General features: G+C 52.4%; 1 protein-coding gene across 1 annotated transcript in view; it reads right to left on the reverse strand.

Moving 5' to 3' along the window:
- gem (transcription factor CP2 like gemini) overlaps positions 1 to 13,846 on the reverse strand; it is a 40,745-nt gene extending 26,899 nt beyond the window's left edge. The window contains exons 1-3 of the mRNA XM_037235289.1: positions 13,686 to 13,846; positions 11,702 to 11,985; positions 11,207 to 11,396 (exon numbers count right to left, since the gene is read on the reverse strand). Coding sequence (XP_037091184.1) covers positions 11,207 to 11,396; positions 11,702 to 11,923 — 412 coding nt within the window. The 5' untranslated portion in view covers positions 11,924 to 11,985; positions 13,686 to 13,846. The remainder of the gene's footprint in view (positions 1 to 11,206; positions 11,397 to 11,701; positions 11,986 to 13,685) is intronic.
- Between the last annotated feature and the right edge of the window lie 2,813 nt (positions 13,847 to 16,659).

Below are 16,659 nucleotides of genomic sequence, written 5' to 3' on the forward strand. Positions count from 1 at the left end.
CATGACTTTCGACCAGTGACGGACTGAGCTGATGACAACGTATTCACCATCATTACTTTTTTTCAATTTGGTTTGTGCGCATATCGACGGATGGGACCTTCTCGGATGGGAACGGGATGACGGCGTGCTGAACGCACACTTTTGTCCGGTGTTTTCAACGGTGACGAGCGTCCGTCACCGTACACCACGCTGACTTCAATATCTCCGGATCCTTTCATCGCGAAAACGACGCCATTTTCAGGAATGAGCAAAAAAGCATGGGATTCACAAACGTTCAGGCCCATCCAACAAGCGCTTCCGTTCAGGAGAACGAAAAATCGAGTCATTGTCTTTTAGCACTATTGATGTATTCCACCAACTGAGCTGAGTTAAAATGCAAGAGTAATTTAGCAACCATCCTGGGGCATCATGCAATCCGCGACAGAATGAACGTAACATTCACAGCGAACCCTGGACGCTGACAACCTTTTAGCCAACCAGGCACCAATCGGCTGGCATGTATAGCTGTTGCGCCAGGACATCCACACTTATCCCCATTATGTGACACCGAATGATCTCATTATGTGACACCGAATTATCTCATTGTGTGACTCTGAATTAAGTACCTTCAGCTGAAAAGCTTAATTTCAGCTTAGCAGAGGCTTTTTAGCTGAGTTAAGAAAGCCCGCTTCGTCCGGATGAGCCAGTTTCAAGAAGTTCTTTTGTTGCGACGTTATTTACGGCAGGTAGGACGCCTGGAGCACGGCCGTGGGCGACCGACCGGCGAAACATATGCGCCGCCCCGAACTTCGTAAAACAGCCGCTTGCGCCGTCGGGCAAACGGCGCGGCGTAGGTATCGCAGGTGTCGGTGATCAGTTTCCACGAATAGCTTAGAATAGCATCCAATGCGACGCCTCCCGGTATGGCAAGCAACAAACCCTGGAAAGAAACCGCAGAAGCCGTTCCCAAAACCGTCATGTTAGCACCAAAAGCGAGCGGTTCCAATAAGGTGGACCCTCCTCGTACTGCGGTGGGTACAAAAGAAATTCTTTCAAAGACGTTCCAAGGAACGGTAATCTCGCTGTCTCACTGATACAGACATATGTCTGGGCCATCATTATTCCGACCTCAACGCCTTAGAATTCTTCTTGTAGGGCCAAGCCAAGCGCAAAGTTCGCATCCAGTACCTTAAGACATCTGTGGAATTTCTAGGGAGATATTTCAACGGCCACCTGCAAGAGTGGCACATAATTTTGTCCTCAGGATCACAATTTGCCTAAAACGTCACGACATGCACATCAAGCACGTCATGAACTTTAATATGTGACAGGGGTGCTAAAGCCGTTCAATAATTTAAAAAGGGTGCCGCCAAAACCTGACGAGCATCCAACTTACAAAAAGTTGTCTTTTGCTGAATATCACGTGATTGTTGACAGAAACTGCACCACCAATTCTCCGCAATATGATTTCAACTCTAATCATCATTATCTTCTAAATCTATCTTCTTCTTTCCATATTACGAAAGGACCAGCGTGCGTGCGTGCGTGCGTGCGTGCGTGCGTGCGTGCGTGCGTGTGTGTCCGTTGGTTCACCTGCAAGCTTAACGGTCAGGAACTTTTGCATGAAATTTGCACACGACCGAGATCCGCCGGCTGCGCTTGACAGGGTTGCGTCAAAATTCTGCATTTCGCAAAAACGAGCGCGCGCCGGGCGAACAAAACCCAAAACCGCAAAAATTATATAGGGTTAACACGGGCGACGCCAGTTTCGCGATTCCGGCCGACGGCCCGACACGTCTCGCTTTCCGGAGCCAGACACGTCGGTAACCAATGGTCGCAGCGACATGCAGCTTACACGGTGCAATAGAGCACGGAAAAGGCCATCGCAATCGGGTGCGTTTTTGGCGCCACATCACACGTGGCACGTGCACACGTGTTGACAAGATGAAATCGGCCGTTTTTTTACGCGGTTTTACGTTCACCGTTATATCTCGGCACGGAAAGCAGCTAGAGGCCTGAATTTTGTTTCCCAACATTCACGATTGGAGCAGCTACATTTTCAGTGCGCACCGCGACTTTGTGCAGCGCACCGTTGCGCTGCAAATTGTGTTATAAAATTGCAACGGGCCGAGTTTGAAAACCAGCGCCGAATACAACCCGCTACCGTCAAAACCATGTGTGATCTAACGTTGAAAACGACATCGGCGTGTTGGCGGATTCGTGCTGTCTCTCTCGCACCATTTTATTAATCACATTTTAAAGGATGTCGCTCGCAAATGAGCCTACACTAAAGAGTTGCACGACGGCTTTTTCGCAGCGACGGCGGCAAGTTGCTGCCCTGGCCCCGGTGCATGCCCTAGCCCTTTGTTGACAATCGCCTGACTCCACGTTAAAGAACGAGGATTCTGGCCGGCCTTCAGCCTGTTTGGCGATGGGCCGGTGGGCGGGTGATCGGCGGGAGCGATCCCGGCTCAGGCGTGGTGGTCGGCGGTGCGCTGTACGTTGCGGTCGCTGTGCGCGTACAGGCGTTTCCCAACATTCGCAATTAACGCGGGTACACTTTCAGTTGCATCGCGAGTTTGTGCAACGCATCATTGCGCTCCTTTTTGCAGGACAACTTCAAGATGCCAAGTTTTAACATTCGAAATGGTACGGTCACACGAATCACACGGCACGGGATCACAGATGGATTTTGCTCTCTTTCACGGATTTGCACCTTTTGTGCCACATTTCGGCACCTATGGCACTAACACACCTGGGATTGGCGCGCTTCAATGATGAACGGACGGAGCGAGATGATAATGTTTGGTGACACGTGCCACATGTCATGGCGCCCATGTGTGTTAAGCTATGGATTTACACGATTTTGCTCTTTTGAGGGCTTGCACGTTTTCGTGGTAACTCAGAAACCAGGGAATGAAGTACACAGAGACTGGCATGCTTCGATAGGTGATCTAACGGGCAATCACTGAAACGTGTCCGATGTCATGCTGCACGTCATGTGACGCGTGCACATTAGCTGTGAAGCTGTATTTTGCCGATTTCGTCCATTCTTACGCTTTACGCAAGATTGCAGCTCTTATGGTACGTAGTAGCACGAGACTGGCATGCTACGATGGGCCATTGAACGGGGAATTCCATGGTCACATGTGTCACAAGCACGGGGTGGCACGTTACACGTGTCGGGCACACACAAGCCAGGAAGATGGCTTTTGCTCTTTTCCACGGGTTTACGCGCTTTGTGCCACATCTAGGCACCCAGAGCACGGGTGTACCGGAGAGTGGCATGCATTGAAAAGAAATCGAAAAAATAACAACGTTCCATGAATTGTCACGTCGCACGTGCTGTATGGATTGACGGGGAATCGAACGGACGATCACGTGGCTTAGATTGTAGTGTCACGTATGCCCGAGCCAGGAAAAATTATTTGGCCGCTACCCATCGTTTTTCACTGTTCGATACAATACAATGCCGTTGGATGCAACGGTAGTGCGTGCTGCCATCATTCAACGGCGGACAGTTGATGGAAGTGGCAAAAATCCCCGGTCACGTCCCACGATCAGTCACCGGTCCCATGGAATAGGTTTGCCTGTGTTGCAGAGAGGGCATGCCAAATGCGCTCTATCCTGCCAGCGGCCGCCAGAGACCGCCAGCACCGCGCGCAGCCTGCGTCCGAGTCTTTTTCACACTTTGCGCGATATCTCGGCAACCAGGGCACCTAGAGCCGCGATTCCAGCTGCAAAAGATGCACAGTGAAAATTTCCAAATTTTTCACTTCGCGCAGCGAAGCAAGCGTGCAAGCGCTTGTTTTGTGCTAACTCTTCTGGGACACCGTTGAGAGCCATGGTAATGCTGGTCTCTCACGCGTCAGTCGCAGACCAGTAGTTGCAGCGGCCATTTCCAGGAGCGATGCACGGGTGTGCTTTTCCTCTCTTTCTCTGTCACGAAACAAGGCTTCATTTACGCTGCGTGTCAATCGGATATGGCAGGTTCTCTGATAATTACTTGCAGCTACTTGTAGTAACGACACAAAAACCGAATTATAAAAATTGGATATGCTCATTTAGTGTTACAGATACCGGATTCGTGGACAAACTTTGCAGAGCGTCAGCCATTTATGACCGCACTTTATCAAGGCCGTCAACTGCGAAATTGCGCCGAAACGCCCCGGAGAAGTAAACATGTGCCATCTGGTCTCCTTCAAGACCAAACAGCCAGACAGCACAAAGGCGCTGTCCGTTGATTAGCGGTCCGGATCAGACACAGGTGGCCCGAGAAAGGAGCGCAGAACTCAGTTTGCAAAACGACAGATCTGCGCGCTAACGAGTGACGCCGTGCCACTCATGAGCTCCAATCCCCCCCCCCAAAAAAACGCAAGTTCTTTCAAGGCCAGAGTATCACGCCTATGTAAAAGGGAGTGGCAGGTTAGGGGAGGGCCTGGACGACCATTGCAGAGTTACCTCCGAAAGAATCCTAGCCTACTTTAAAACGCGTTCAGTTCATCGTCTCATGATAGGAATGCAAAACCACTCGTCAAATGGCATTACCAATGGGTGAATTGCCGTGGTGCGATCATCGTCATCGGCAAAATGATGTACTATGTAATGTAATAATGTAATATACAATCATGTAACATGTAATAACGCATTAATGCAATATGAAATAATGCAATAACGTAATGCAATAAATCAGCATCCTGTTCACGGCAAAATAATGTACTATGTGGGCTTGAGGACCAGCCTTTTCACGTTGAAAATTTTACTCAATGGTTTGCATACACTAGTGCCGACGCATCTGTTAAGGTGCGAAGGGTTGGGACAACATCGTCTCCAATGTTTGACGAGAAGAGATACAGCGTCGGCAACAGCACGCTGTACAACAGGCAAAACTGCATTCAGCACATCCACCTACACATTTACCTCTCCCCAACACATGACATATTTTGCCTCGCCATTGGAAATTCAGGAGGACGTAATCAAGTGTAAAATGTGACGCGATTTACTAAGTTGTGTGTTACCTCACGACATAAAAAACAGTTAAAGCACTATTATGTGCTGCACAGGGTCAGTAGCACCGCACTCTGGAGCCATGGCCTCTTGTATGACACTTGTATCCACGCTTATACAGTACGAAAACCAGAGCGCCTGTTTGCCGACGTCGCGGCTTTCACTCCCAGCGAAGACGATATGCCCAACAACGAACAGCGTGAGCCAAAAGCGTATTTGCAGCATCCGCCGGCGATGAGCAGGGTCGAAGCAGCTAACACCACCGCCGCTTTAGCGCGAATTGCGAACGTTTTCACGTACGAGGTCCACTTCTCTTCCGAAGTTCGGGAAGTGACGACAAAGGTGCGGCGCCTGAAGCCCCTTCAACTGCTGATTACTGCAGAAACTGCAGCACCAGCGTGGGCTCAGCGACCACACGCCCCAGCGCGGTGTCCGTGTCATTCCAGCATCAGGGACACGTTTTGTTTGCGAGCATTTGGACAGTGTTTACGTCAGGCATCGTCTCCCAGCGCAGCCTGGCGCTGTCGGAGAGTGAGCCGCACCAGTAGCTGGACAGTCGGGCCAGGCCGCCGTCGCCAGACCGGGTCGGACCGGACCAGCCGGTCCCAGCGCGTGCCCTGAGTCGCCCAGGGCCGGTGGCGTCACACCCATCTCTCCGTCTGCCACCCCGCATAGAATGGGCGCTGCTGGGCCGACGGCGTTACCGAGGAGCTGGTCCATGTTTACTTCAAGCGGCGCCCATTGCGTCTGCACGCGCGTCACGGCCGGGGGTCATAGTGGCGGCCGTGTCGCTGAACTCCGGCAGGCGGGCAGTATGGTAGTCGCGTGGCGCCGCTCCGGTTCGCAGGGTCACGCAGCCGACACGCGGCACGCGCCGCCTGGCAAACGTCAGCTGTCAGACAGACGCGGGGCGAAATAACGATATCTTATTCGTCCGTGACGACGAGAGGCTCCAGGAGCGTTGTGTCAGTTTTTACTTCCTCAAGAACTAAGACGTTCTTTCCGCTGCGCGCTCCGACCGACTGCGGCCAGTTCTCTCGGGTTTTTACAAGCTAAGCTGAGTTTTGTAACCAGGCAGTGGTTTCTCAACGCCGTTTTTGTTGTGACAAGGTTCGAAAAAGAAAGCCCACTGATTTCGGCCAGCGGATTGAACCAGCTTACACAAGGCGGCCTACAAACACGGTGAAACAATGACAGCTGAATGACACAGCGGAATGGTGTCAAAAAATGTCACGTCAGATCAGTTTTATGCCCGTCTCCACACGTCCTATGTCAAATGCTTGGTCAAATGCGTCGAATGCCGAGGTAAATAAATCAGGTACGATGTGATATCGGTGTCTGCAGTGGTATGATAACGGAGCACAGGACGCCGCGGTGTCGGTGGCGCAGCAGCCTCGCCACGCGCTCGGGGAGCCCGAGGCACGGGGTCACTTGCCGGCCTTGCCGCCAGGGTGAGAGGCGAGCGACACTACCGAGCCTCAGCAGCCGGGTGCGTCGTAACGTTCCAGCGACGGAAATGACAACGCGCACCAGCATAACGCATCCCCTTACACCGCGCCAAGGTGTAATTCCAAGCGTGCGAGCTTGGTGGTGCCGTCATAATAGCAATACGTCCTGCTTTTTCGGGCGACAGTAGAATACCGCTCGCCGCGTCACTATGCTCCCAACAGGATGGTCGAGGCACAGCATAACTGTCAGCGGCAGCGCCTCGGAAGCTATTCTTGCCGGAGTCATGTCTGTGGGGACCATAGTGAGCTCAAAGGGCAACCGGTTAACTATTTCCAATGGAGGCATATCGCACCGTTTTATAAAGCACTATGCAAGCCCCAACCGAGTCTTTGACCATCCGTCCATTTACGTCAACGCGCTGTCACCCACGTAGCAACTGCCCATTGGTCTCTGCTGATTTGTCGGTGACCGGAGCGACGGAAGTGAATGCCGCTGCCGGAGTGAGGCGGGGCTATCGCTGCATGGGACGGGGAGGAGGGACCTCCACTGGGTCCATGTCCCGGCACCACCATGCAGGGCTCCGTGGCGTTTTTTCTTTCTTTTATCCCGAATAGCACCGACTGGACAAACAGGATTCCTGTGCAACGGAGACGACATGTGCTTTTTGAAAAACTGTGCAGGACATTGCCTTCATTTGCATGAGGCTACCTAAATTTATGTTGAATAGAAATCTGGGAGTCCCAGACATTCTGGATGAGAATCACAGATAACAAGTGGAGCTACGAGCATGCCGACTAGCGTCTACGTCTGCGGTGACGTCGGGGACCATCAGCGCGTACAAGATGCGCCGGCCGTGCTCTTGTTCAAACTCAATGAAGAGCGCGGACACTGAGCAGCTCGATGCCTTCGTTTTGCTGTGCGCGTGTGTGTGCAATGCCGGGGAAGAAGCCGCACCACAAGTTCTGAGCACGGGAGCTGGAATGCGCGGCATTCGTGGGAGCTGTGGGGTGTCTTGTGCTCGCAGGACACCGCTGTTGCTGGGATGCCTTAGTTCAGGCGCTATCAGCGCGCCAAGTAACTTGAGAATAGTGCCATTTCTGAACATGTAAGTCCAAGTAAACAAGATGAAAATCGCGGCCGAATTTATAAGAGCAACATGACAAAAGTTCAAAACCCAGGCATATAACGATAGTCGGGTCAAGCACACGCCCCAGCCGAAAACTCTACCTAACGGCAAGTCACAATACTACAAGCGAGTCAGCGCGTCCGCTACAGTGGCAATTCTGATACGGCCAGTATGGCAGCGACTCCGACGTCGTAAAGACGTGCTATGACGCAATCAAGCGATGTCGCCTTGAGGAAAATATTTCTAAATAATGAGATTATACTGTCCAGGGCAGTCTGCTACATCCACATAAAAGCAAACCAATACTTGCAAGTGACCTTAATTCACTGCATCTGATGCTTGCCTCAATATCATCAGATGTGGAACATCCCCTGTAACACCTCTGCGCCTAGACCCGATCATTCCGAAAATCCAAACACTTCATAATCGCGGAGAAAATAGCCTCTCGAAGATACGCAAATCAGTATGATCGCCGGCCGATGCGTCGCCATGACTCTTAGCCAGGTCAGGTTGAATGCATTGCACCTTCAAACCGCCGCAGGCTATGGAGAAAATCGTTGTTTGTCGCACGCTTTTGGCCGGAACGTGATCAGACGACTAGACCACTATAACCATAACCATAACCAAATATTATTGCTATATTATTGTTGTATATTGGGGTTTTCCGTCGTGCCGACTGCAGTGGCCATTTGGCGCCCACATTCATATTAATCATAAGCCTCACTCACACGAGAATGAATAACTAGGTGCACATGCTGTTAGCTGCCCAAACCATAAGCACGGATAGACAACTGAAATGTGGCAGCGCTCAGCTGGCGAGGCATCGATCTGTCGCTGTTTTGTGCTCAGAATAAGCTGTGGTCCGCCGTCAGCGTCGGCATGGCGGCAGCAACATTTTGACCATCCTTGTGCGCCGTCTGATGCGGACTTGTTTGCGAGGGCTCCCATGCCGCGCTGGGGCCGAAGTCTGCTGAGCGTCGCACCGCGGCGGCGGCGGCCTCGGCCACCCCAGCCGAAGCTGAAGCACCCAGCCTCGGCCACCCCACCCGAGCCGAACGGCTGGGTGGCGCGGTCATGACCTGTGCGCGGTCCTGGTAATACCACCCCTTCCCCCCCTCCGTCACCCCGCTCGCCGTTTCATGCCGACTCCTCGCCGTGTTCCGACTCACGGGAGCGTGGTGCGGCCTTTAGCCGTGAGCCGGGCTGACGGTTGCATTGGCGCAGTTCAGCCCGGACACCCGGGGATTTGGGGCCCCTGGCCGGGGTACGGCTCGGTAGTGATGACAAACCACGATGGCCGCAGCATTGCCCATCAAATACTGTTCTCCCTCACCCCAGTGTTGTAACGATCAATCACGGCAGACAAGGCTCCAGCCTTGCCAAACCAGAACTCCGTCCACCGCCAGCGGACGAAGAGGGTGGCGTTCGCTGAGTGTGCACCAAGAGCATCTCCAGAGTGCAGGCAACAGATGCACACAACGCACAGCGTGACAGCGACCGTTTCCGAACGGGGTGGCTGACGCCTGTGTGGTGATTGGCTGAACACCGCGTTCATTAATTTTTTGGTGCAATTTTTGGTGCAAACAGCACCAAAAAGCTTGACGTCGCCAGGTCAAAGGAACAAAGCGGACCAATGCGATCCTCGAAATAGCACTGGACAGCCTAACTTACCGTGGGGTTCCAATACGGAACAACACATCACATTTCTCTGCACGCTTAATTAATCGGGCCGCATATCTTCATAAGACATCTCCCACGCAAATATTCAACGCAAGACTTGCCCAGAAATATATCCGTAGCGCAAAATTTTGCATTCACGAGACTTCGCTCAAAACACTACGTGCCAGTTAATCGTGTATACATTGCTTCGTGCACGCCAGTGCTCGCAAACGCAACTCTTCATGTCGTTTGTCTTCACGTACGCAATTATTCGCACGGCGTTTTTTCGTGCAAGGATTTCTCCGTATCACACTTCGTCGCGTACACAGTTTTTCGTGAAAGATTTCTTCGTCGATGGACCCATTCGCATCGCACGTTTGCCGCACACACAATTCTTCACATCGCAGTTATTCAAATTTGCAATAAAGAAACTGCAGGAGTCCAAATGCGTGTAAGTCATATGGGGAGTGGGGCAGTGCGTAGTCATGTGCGATTATCGCATGCACTGATATGACCTCATGTTGCACCGCGCAACGCACATACATCTCTGCCACTGAGAAGCACCCGCACGGTTTGGTGTCAGCTTGCGTACAACAGGACTTACGCTCCCATGGATTCCTTTTGTGTAAGCATTTCAATTCTTTCTTTGTGCTTCTAATTGCGTCGCATTTTTCACGCATGCAGTTCATCGTACGCATACATGGGTATGCACGCACACGCAAGATTTTGTGGTTCGCATGCGAATCGCACCACCATAAAAATGCGATATTCCCTTAATTTGCCGGATGCCGAGCCGGGGAGGTGACGGCGGATATCTGTAATGCTGCGTGGAAAAAACGCCACATCGTGCAATGTGTGCATAACCCGCCGCCCTACACTCATGGCTGACACGAATGGGTTACAGTCCACGATTAGTCTGCTTTGTCTGTCAGTTAAGCACTGTGTGTGACATTTCTTAAATGGCAGATACACATATCATGTTAGTCCAGCGACTTTGAGTAAATATGCAGCTGCACGCGGACCGCCTCCATAAACAAACCACGCCCCCTGCTGACTGCTGATGGAACTGTACGACCGTGACAGCCAGGGGCGGGTCTTTGGAGCGGCGTACGGATCCTTTACGGCGTGGGATTTCTGTGGAGCGAGCTCAAATGTTTGTGACACCTCGCGCGCACAACGCCTTACCATCTGAGCTATGGGGACGGAGGGGAGGTGCTGACAATCACGCCGGTCGTCAGCTGCGGCGTCACGTTTGGGAAACAGAGAACCGTGACACACATGATGGAGCGATAAAGAAATCTTCACCACGGGCCACAACTACGACGCAGCCGAAATTAAGTGGAAACTGGGATCGACTGAGGTAGCGGAACAACGGCGAAGGAAGACAATGAAATACCAACGTGCGTGCTCTGAGTGCCGGACGTTTCGCACACGGGATTGTGTACACCAAAAATACGATGCAAAAACGCATTTGCTGACACATGCGATGCGAAGAAATGCGTGAACGAAAAAAACGCGAAACGAAGAGATCCGCATCGGAAGAAATACGATATCAAGAATGGCATTTATAAGATACCGTGTGGCAAAAATATGCAAATATTTGCATGTCTTAGCATTAGTATTGAAAGTTGATAGTTTCGAAGTTTCGCGGAACTGAAACTGCGAAAAGGGAAGCACAAAAAGGACAATGGGAGTAAACATATTTGCGCGTCCAGATTTGCGGATAAAGAGCTTGATGCACGAAAGGTTATGTAAAAAGCTTTGCGTACGAACAAGTGCGGTAAGGATAAATGCGATAAGGAGATACCTTAAGCCGCGTTAGCAGAGGCAATGTCAAGAGATGACCTTGGCGAAAGCTATGACCTTTTCGTTCCGATCGAATTTTCCATATCGCACAGGACAAAAACGACCCGTGCCCTTCTCGTTGCAGTGCGGGGGCCCGACAGACCGGATCTCACGCGGCAGGTGAAGGCTGCCGGTCCTTACCATCGATCTGGGGGTGAAGATGGTCGGCGGTGCGTAGGTACTGCTTGTCGAACACCATGGGCACGCCGCCCGGTCCGGCGCCGTGCTGCTCGGTGCGCGTCTTGCGCCCCTCCCGCTCGGCGCTGTCCTTCTCCTCCTTGTCGATCTTTCGCTTCCGGGTGATGCCGGTCACGGCGGTGGGCGCGGCTACCTACGGGCCGCGGGGTGCCGCGTCAGTCCCAGCCACTTCGGCCTCGGCCTCGGCTCCGGCTCCGGCTCCGGCTCCGGCTCCGGCTCCGGCTCCGGCTCCGGCTCCGGCTCCGGCTCCGGCTCCGGCTCCGGCTCCGGCTCCGGCTCCGGCTCCGGCTCCGGCTCCGACCCCGCCCGGGCCGCCTCAGACCACAGCCGGAGGAGAGAGTGCCGCAGGCAGTCACACCAACCTCAGAAGACTACCATCGCTGACGAGGCCCCCCCCCCCCCCCTCCCCCTCCCAATGCGTGCCGTCGGACCGCGTACCGTGTTGGAGAAGGAGGGCGAGCCATTGCGGCCGGTCGGCAGCTCTCGCGGCGGTCCGGCCGCCGGCGCCGCCGACGGATAGCCGCCCGGCCGGATCTTGTTAATGGTGGTGCCGGTCGGGCCCGTGTGCACCAGGAAGAAGTCCGACTCGTCCGAAGCGTTCTCGTCGAGTTCCAGGCCGTTGGTGTGGTTGCCAGGGTCGCCGCGCTGCAGCCTGGCCATTGGCAAACGGTGGGCCCCGGGGACTCGCTGCTGGCAGGTGCGCTGCGCTGAATGCACCTGGGCTGAAGCACAGCATGTGTCACATGTACGAAAACATTCAAGTACCCTCAATAAAAAACAAACAACGAAAAGCCTATACAAGTGAATAAAAATCCACCTGTGCTTGGTACAAAATTTATGGTCAATTCCTTTTGTTGTTTTGCTTCTTATTTGTGTTTTGGAGATGTTTTCAAGTTGCAAAAGTTTTGTCAAGCTGAAGGTAAGATTTTTGGGAGAAGAGAACATCAGTTTTGGAAAAAATATATGCTTATAGCCTTACAACCACCAGATGTCCCTTGCAGAGCTTTGACATGATGTCACTGAGTAAACCAAACCACAATTTGATATTGCCTTTCTTATGGCAGCAGAATTAATGCAGTTAAAACCACACTCTATGCCTGAGTTATGGCATATGCTGCCACCATCACCTGACAGCCATAAAGACTGTTCAGTGGAGACAATAACTAGTGGTAAATGCTGTAAAAGCCTGCATCAACATAGCATTTTTCACATGACAATTTCATGATCATGACATAGGGGATACTTTCCAGAAACCAACAGGACATAATGTGTTATGATCTAATGCAACATTAACTTTCTGGAATACAGCATGTTCCTCTAGACCTACTATTTTTCCCACAGCTCGCAATACTGTTACTAGAGCCTCTACTGCTGTCATGCCAAGGTTATGAAAAGTGAATAATTTATGTTAACAAAGCTCAGTAGGATTACATGTTTTCAATAACCACCTCCAGAAATATGCTGGGCCTTTCCCTGAGCTATAACATATGCAAGTTCCAAGGCAAACTCATAGTTTCCCCTGAACATCATGGAAATGTCACCTGACAGGCAAAAGGGGTCAACCTGGTCTGGAGCACACATGTCATAGCACTGCATGGTATGAAAACTTTTTGGAAGTCCTGTTTAATGAATAGGCCAGATGATAAAGGCTCTTCACAAAAAAACTTTAAATACGGGTTATAATGCCATACATGGCAGGTTTTATGTAGAGGGGTAGGGCACTGTTGAAGAAGCACTTGCAATGGAGATGTGCTTATGCCAAATGTGTCTATACTCCATTGTGCTCCAATCTCACCACATTGTATTCTGAACAATGGCAGACAAACAAATAGTTGTGTCCATCATAAAGCACATCTGACCAGGTGCTCACATCCATTGCATTGTTAATGAGAATTGACACTGGGGACAATCAAGTTGATATGATATAGTGCTGCTATTCTGTGATTATGTTGGAGTCCAGTGTTGTATCAAACACCTTGGCTTTTCTTTAAAATATGAAAGAAAACTTACTTCATCTCATAACAACTTGTGTCATATGCAAATGGAAGTCAAGACATGCCCGGATCCCACAGGTTGATTCAGTATCCTACATTTACATGCTTATGGGATCCTGGCACTGCATCCTGAGATCTCTTTTAGGGCTCAGACAGTAGGCATGTGTCTGCTATTTAGCCACAGTGAGACAGGCATGGCCTGTCACCTTACCATGCTGCCCTCAAAACATGCTCTCAGAAAAGAGGTAGTGGTAGTACATACTAGATGCTATCCACAACACCCTTGGAGATTATTGGGTGAACTATGGATATTATGTTCATCAATAAAACTCAGATCGCATTAGCAGCATGCATGAAAGACATGCAACAAGATATACGAAACAACAGTAAACATTTAGCCAATAACTGATCTACACCACCCTCCATACCTGCAATCTCAATTAGTGCCTGTTCGCGCTGTACACGGTCCAGATTTTTACGAGTGGACACGCAGTATTTCTTATTACTTTTATGCTCTGGGTTTATAACACAGACGACCTGCCTGGATACCAGTAGGCAACCCTCACGGAAACACCTATCCCCTACGAGAATTTAAGGCCCCATATACGTGGTAGTCATCAAGACATTTGCTTACACCCTGTGCAAGCAGGGGCGTGACGTCACTGAAAGTCACTTCGTCGCCGGCCAAAAACGGACGCCGAGTAGGCGAACGAGATCTCAGCTACCCGGTACCTTGAATATTTTACGCCGTGCTTTTTACGAATACGATATCGTACCGCATGCTGAATGCGGATCGAACATTCAGCGTTATCACGAGCGTCGTCGCCACGGCTACCGCCACCGCTTATGTCGCCGTCGTCGCCGTGGCTGCCGCCGGAGAGGAGGCAGCTGCCGTCACTGCACTGTGTCGAATGCTGCCACCACTCTGCGAGACCGTCATGAACAGCAACAAGGATCAAAGGTACCGGCACTGGCACTAGCACATGCGCCCGCCAGGCAGGCGTAACAGATATTATGACCGCTGGCCTACACCCGGTCACGCCTGCCCCCCCCCCCCCCCTTCCTCCCCAGTCGGTCCCAAAGGCTACAGGCCTGTCCTGGGGCCTGCACGAAGCTGTGCTGTCCGGTACAGCACGGCTTGAGTGAGCCGGCGCTCGCGTCATAGCGCTCGGTTACGACCGAACCGGAACTCTGTTGGCGTCCGGTCACATGCATCCGCCGCTCGCAGCCATGCGTCGGGAACGTCCAATAGTTTGCCAGCACGACTGACGATAGCCAATTTGTCCCCCAAAAATAACTGGGCGAGTGGGCGCTCATCCGCACGCCGAGTGTTGCACGGCTCCAGCGGACCGTGCGCACATAGGAGGGTTAGTCCATCCACCGTCTCAGGCAGGGGCGTAGTTTCGCAAAATGAGTTGGGAGGGCTTTGGGGGGGGGGAGTGATAAATGATACAGTCTTCCCCCCCCCCGAACTGTCCCAACAAACCATGCCCCAAATTTGACTCTTTTTGTTCTCAAAGTTGGGGGGTTACAGACAAGCTGGAGAGCTGAAACTCCCAGCTCAATAGGAAACTTACACCCAGCTGGCCTCAGGCTGCACGCGGCCAGGGCCACTCGGTGCGCCACGTAGGCCGCAGGGCACCGGCGCCCGGACCCAGCGTGGCCATGGTCACACAACAGGCGCCTGTGTTAGCAGCGCAGCGAGTTGGGACTCTTTGAGTGCCCCGGTGGGTCCGGTGATTGAGCAGTCACTAACGAGCCTCACGGGAAGCAGGTGCCGTGCTCTCATTCCCCAAGCAGCAGAAGACCCATGCGGCGCGCAGCAGCGGACCCGAGTGATGCACTCTCCTCCAGCAGCGACATGCCCGGGTACCAGACTCTCCATCTCCAGCTACGGCTGACCCAAGAGGCAGACAGTGACAGGCCTGGGTAGACCACAGAGGAAAATCCTGGCACCACACTGTCCTCCCCGTTACCGATATCAGAAGACCAGGGTGTGTTACACTCTCCTCCAGCAGCAGGAGGCCCTTGTGGCAGACAGTGGCAGACCCCCTTGCTGCACTCTCTTACTCCAACAGCTGCAGACCCTAGTGAGGCATTCGTCTCCTCCTACAGCAGCAGACTCGGGTGCCACACTCCTCTCACGCAGCAGCAGCAGACCTAGGTGACCAACACTCGAAGCAGGACACACAAACACGAATATGCAGACCTTACCGCCGCGCTGGCCTCATTCAGCTGCAGCATACCCGGAACCGCACCTGGACGCCACGCTCTTTGTCCCTTCAGCAACAGCAGGCCTGGGTAGGTCAGTCTCCTCCCCCGACATCCAGCAATGGTAAACCCAGGTGCCGTGCTCTCCTTCAGGAGTGACAGACCCGGGCGCCGCACTTCAGAAGTCACAGACCCACGCGACACTCCAGCAGCAGCAGACCCGGAAGCCAGACCCCCTACCCTTGCAGCCAAAGGTCCGGAGTCCGCATTTCTCTGCAAGCAGCGACAGACCCGGGTGTCGCATCCTCCATCTAGCAGCGACAGGCTTGCTGCTGCACCAGCTGAGCTGCCTGCATAGCTTTTATCATAAGTAGCAATACTGTTGCAGAATCGGCAGATCAACAGCATTTCAAGAACGCGGTAGTCACCAACCAAACCGCCAACGGTCCAACAGTCAATCCCTAGTTTGACAATCGTTACAAACGGCCGCTGGTTGGCTCCTGCAACCGATTCCCAGTGACGTCACTAAGAGATCGTTGCTAGCAAAAGAGACCTTGTCGCCTACAACATTGGTGGCAACCCATGTGGAATCCAGCTCGCGTGACGCTGACCTCGGGGACGTGCACAAGAATTCTCAAAACTGGATCATATAATGCGCACTTAGATTTAGATTGCGCATCGAACCGTGGCCAACTGTACGATTGGGGTTCGATTCCCCGCGGTGCCCGCCCTTCCTGCCAGGGTGAGAGGCAGGCGACGCCTTATAGCCTCAGCAGCTCAGTGCGTCGTAAAGCCCCAATCACACACACACACACAACTGTACGATTGGTGTGATTCGTTGCGGTGTAGTGTTCTTGTTTTCCAGCATTATGTTAGTTTTGGCCCTTGTGGGGCAAGGTGGTGGTGGCGTTTGTATTAGAATTCCACCACGCATTGCCCTGGTAGCCTTCAATATACCATTTCCTCCCTTGCCACAGCTTTTAACGAGTAATTGGACTCAATGCCCTCAGTGTCCAGTGCACGTGCCGTGGTTGGGCTCCGCCTTCTCCCCGTCTCCGGCCAGGACGTGCCGCTTCTTGCTGGCTTTTTGTAAAGGCTGACGGGTCGGGGTCGGGGACGCCCACAGAAACTCAAAGGGTATGCGTAGTGCTAGTTTTTGGTCGTAGTATAACTAGTTCGTAAGTTTCGTTA

This window comes from Pollicipes pollicipes, unplaced genomic scaffold (assembly GCF_011947565.3).
Source record: "Pollicipes pollicipes isolate AB1234 unplaced genomic scaffold, Ppol_2.1 Scaffold_7261;HRSCAF=8764_pilon_pilon_pilon, whole genome shotgun sequence".
Lineage (NCBI taxonomy): Eukaryota > Metazoa > Arthropoda > Thecostraca > Pollicipedomorpha > Pollicipedidae > Pollicipes > Pollicipes pollicipes.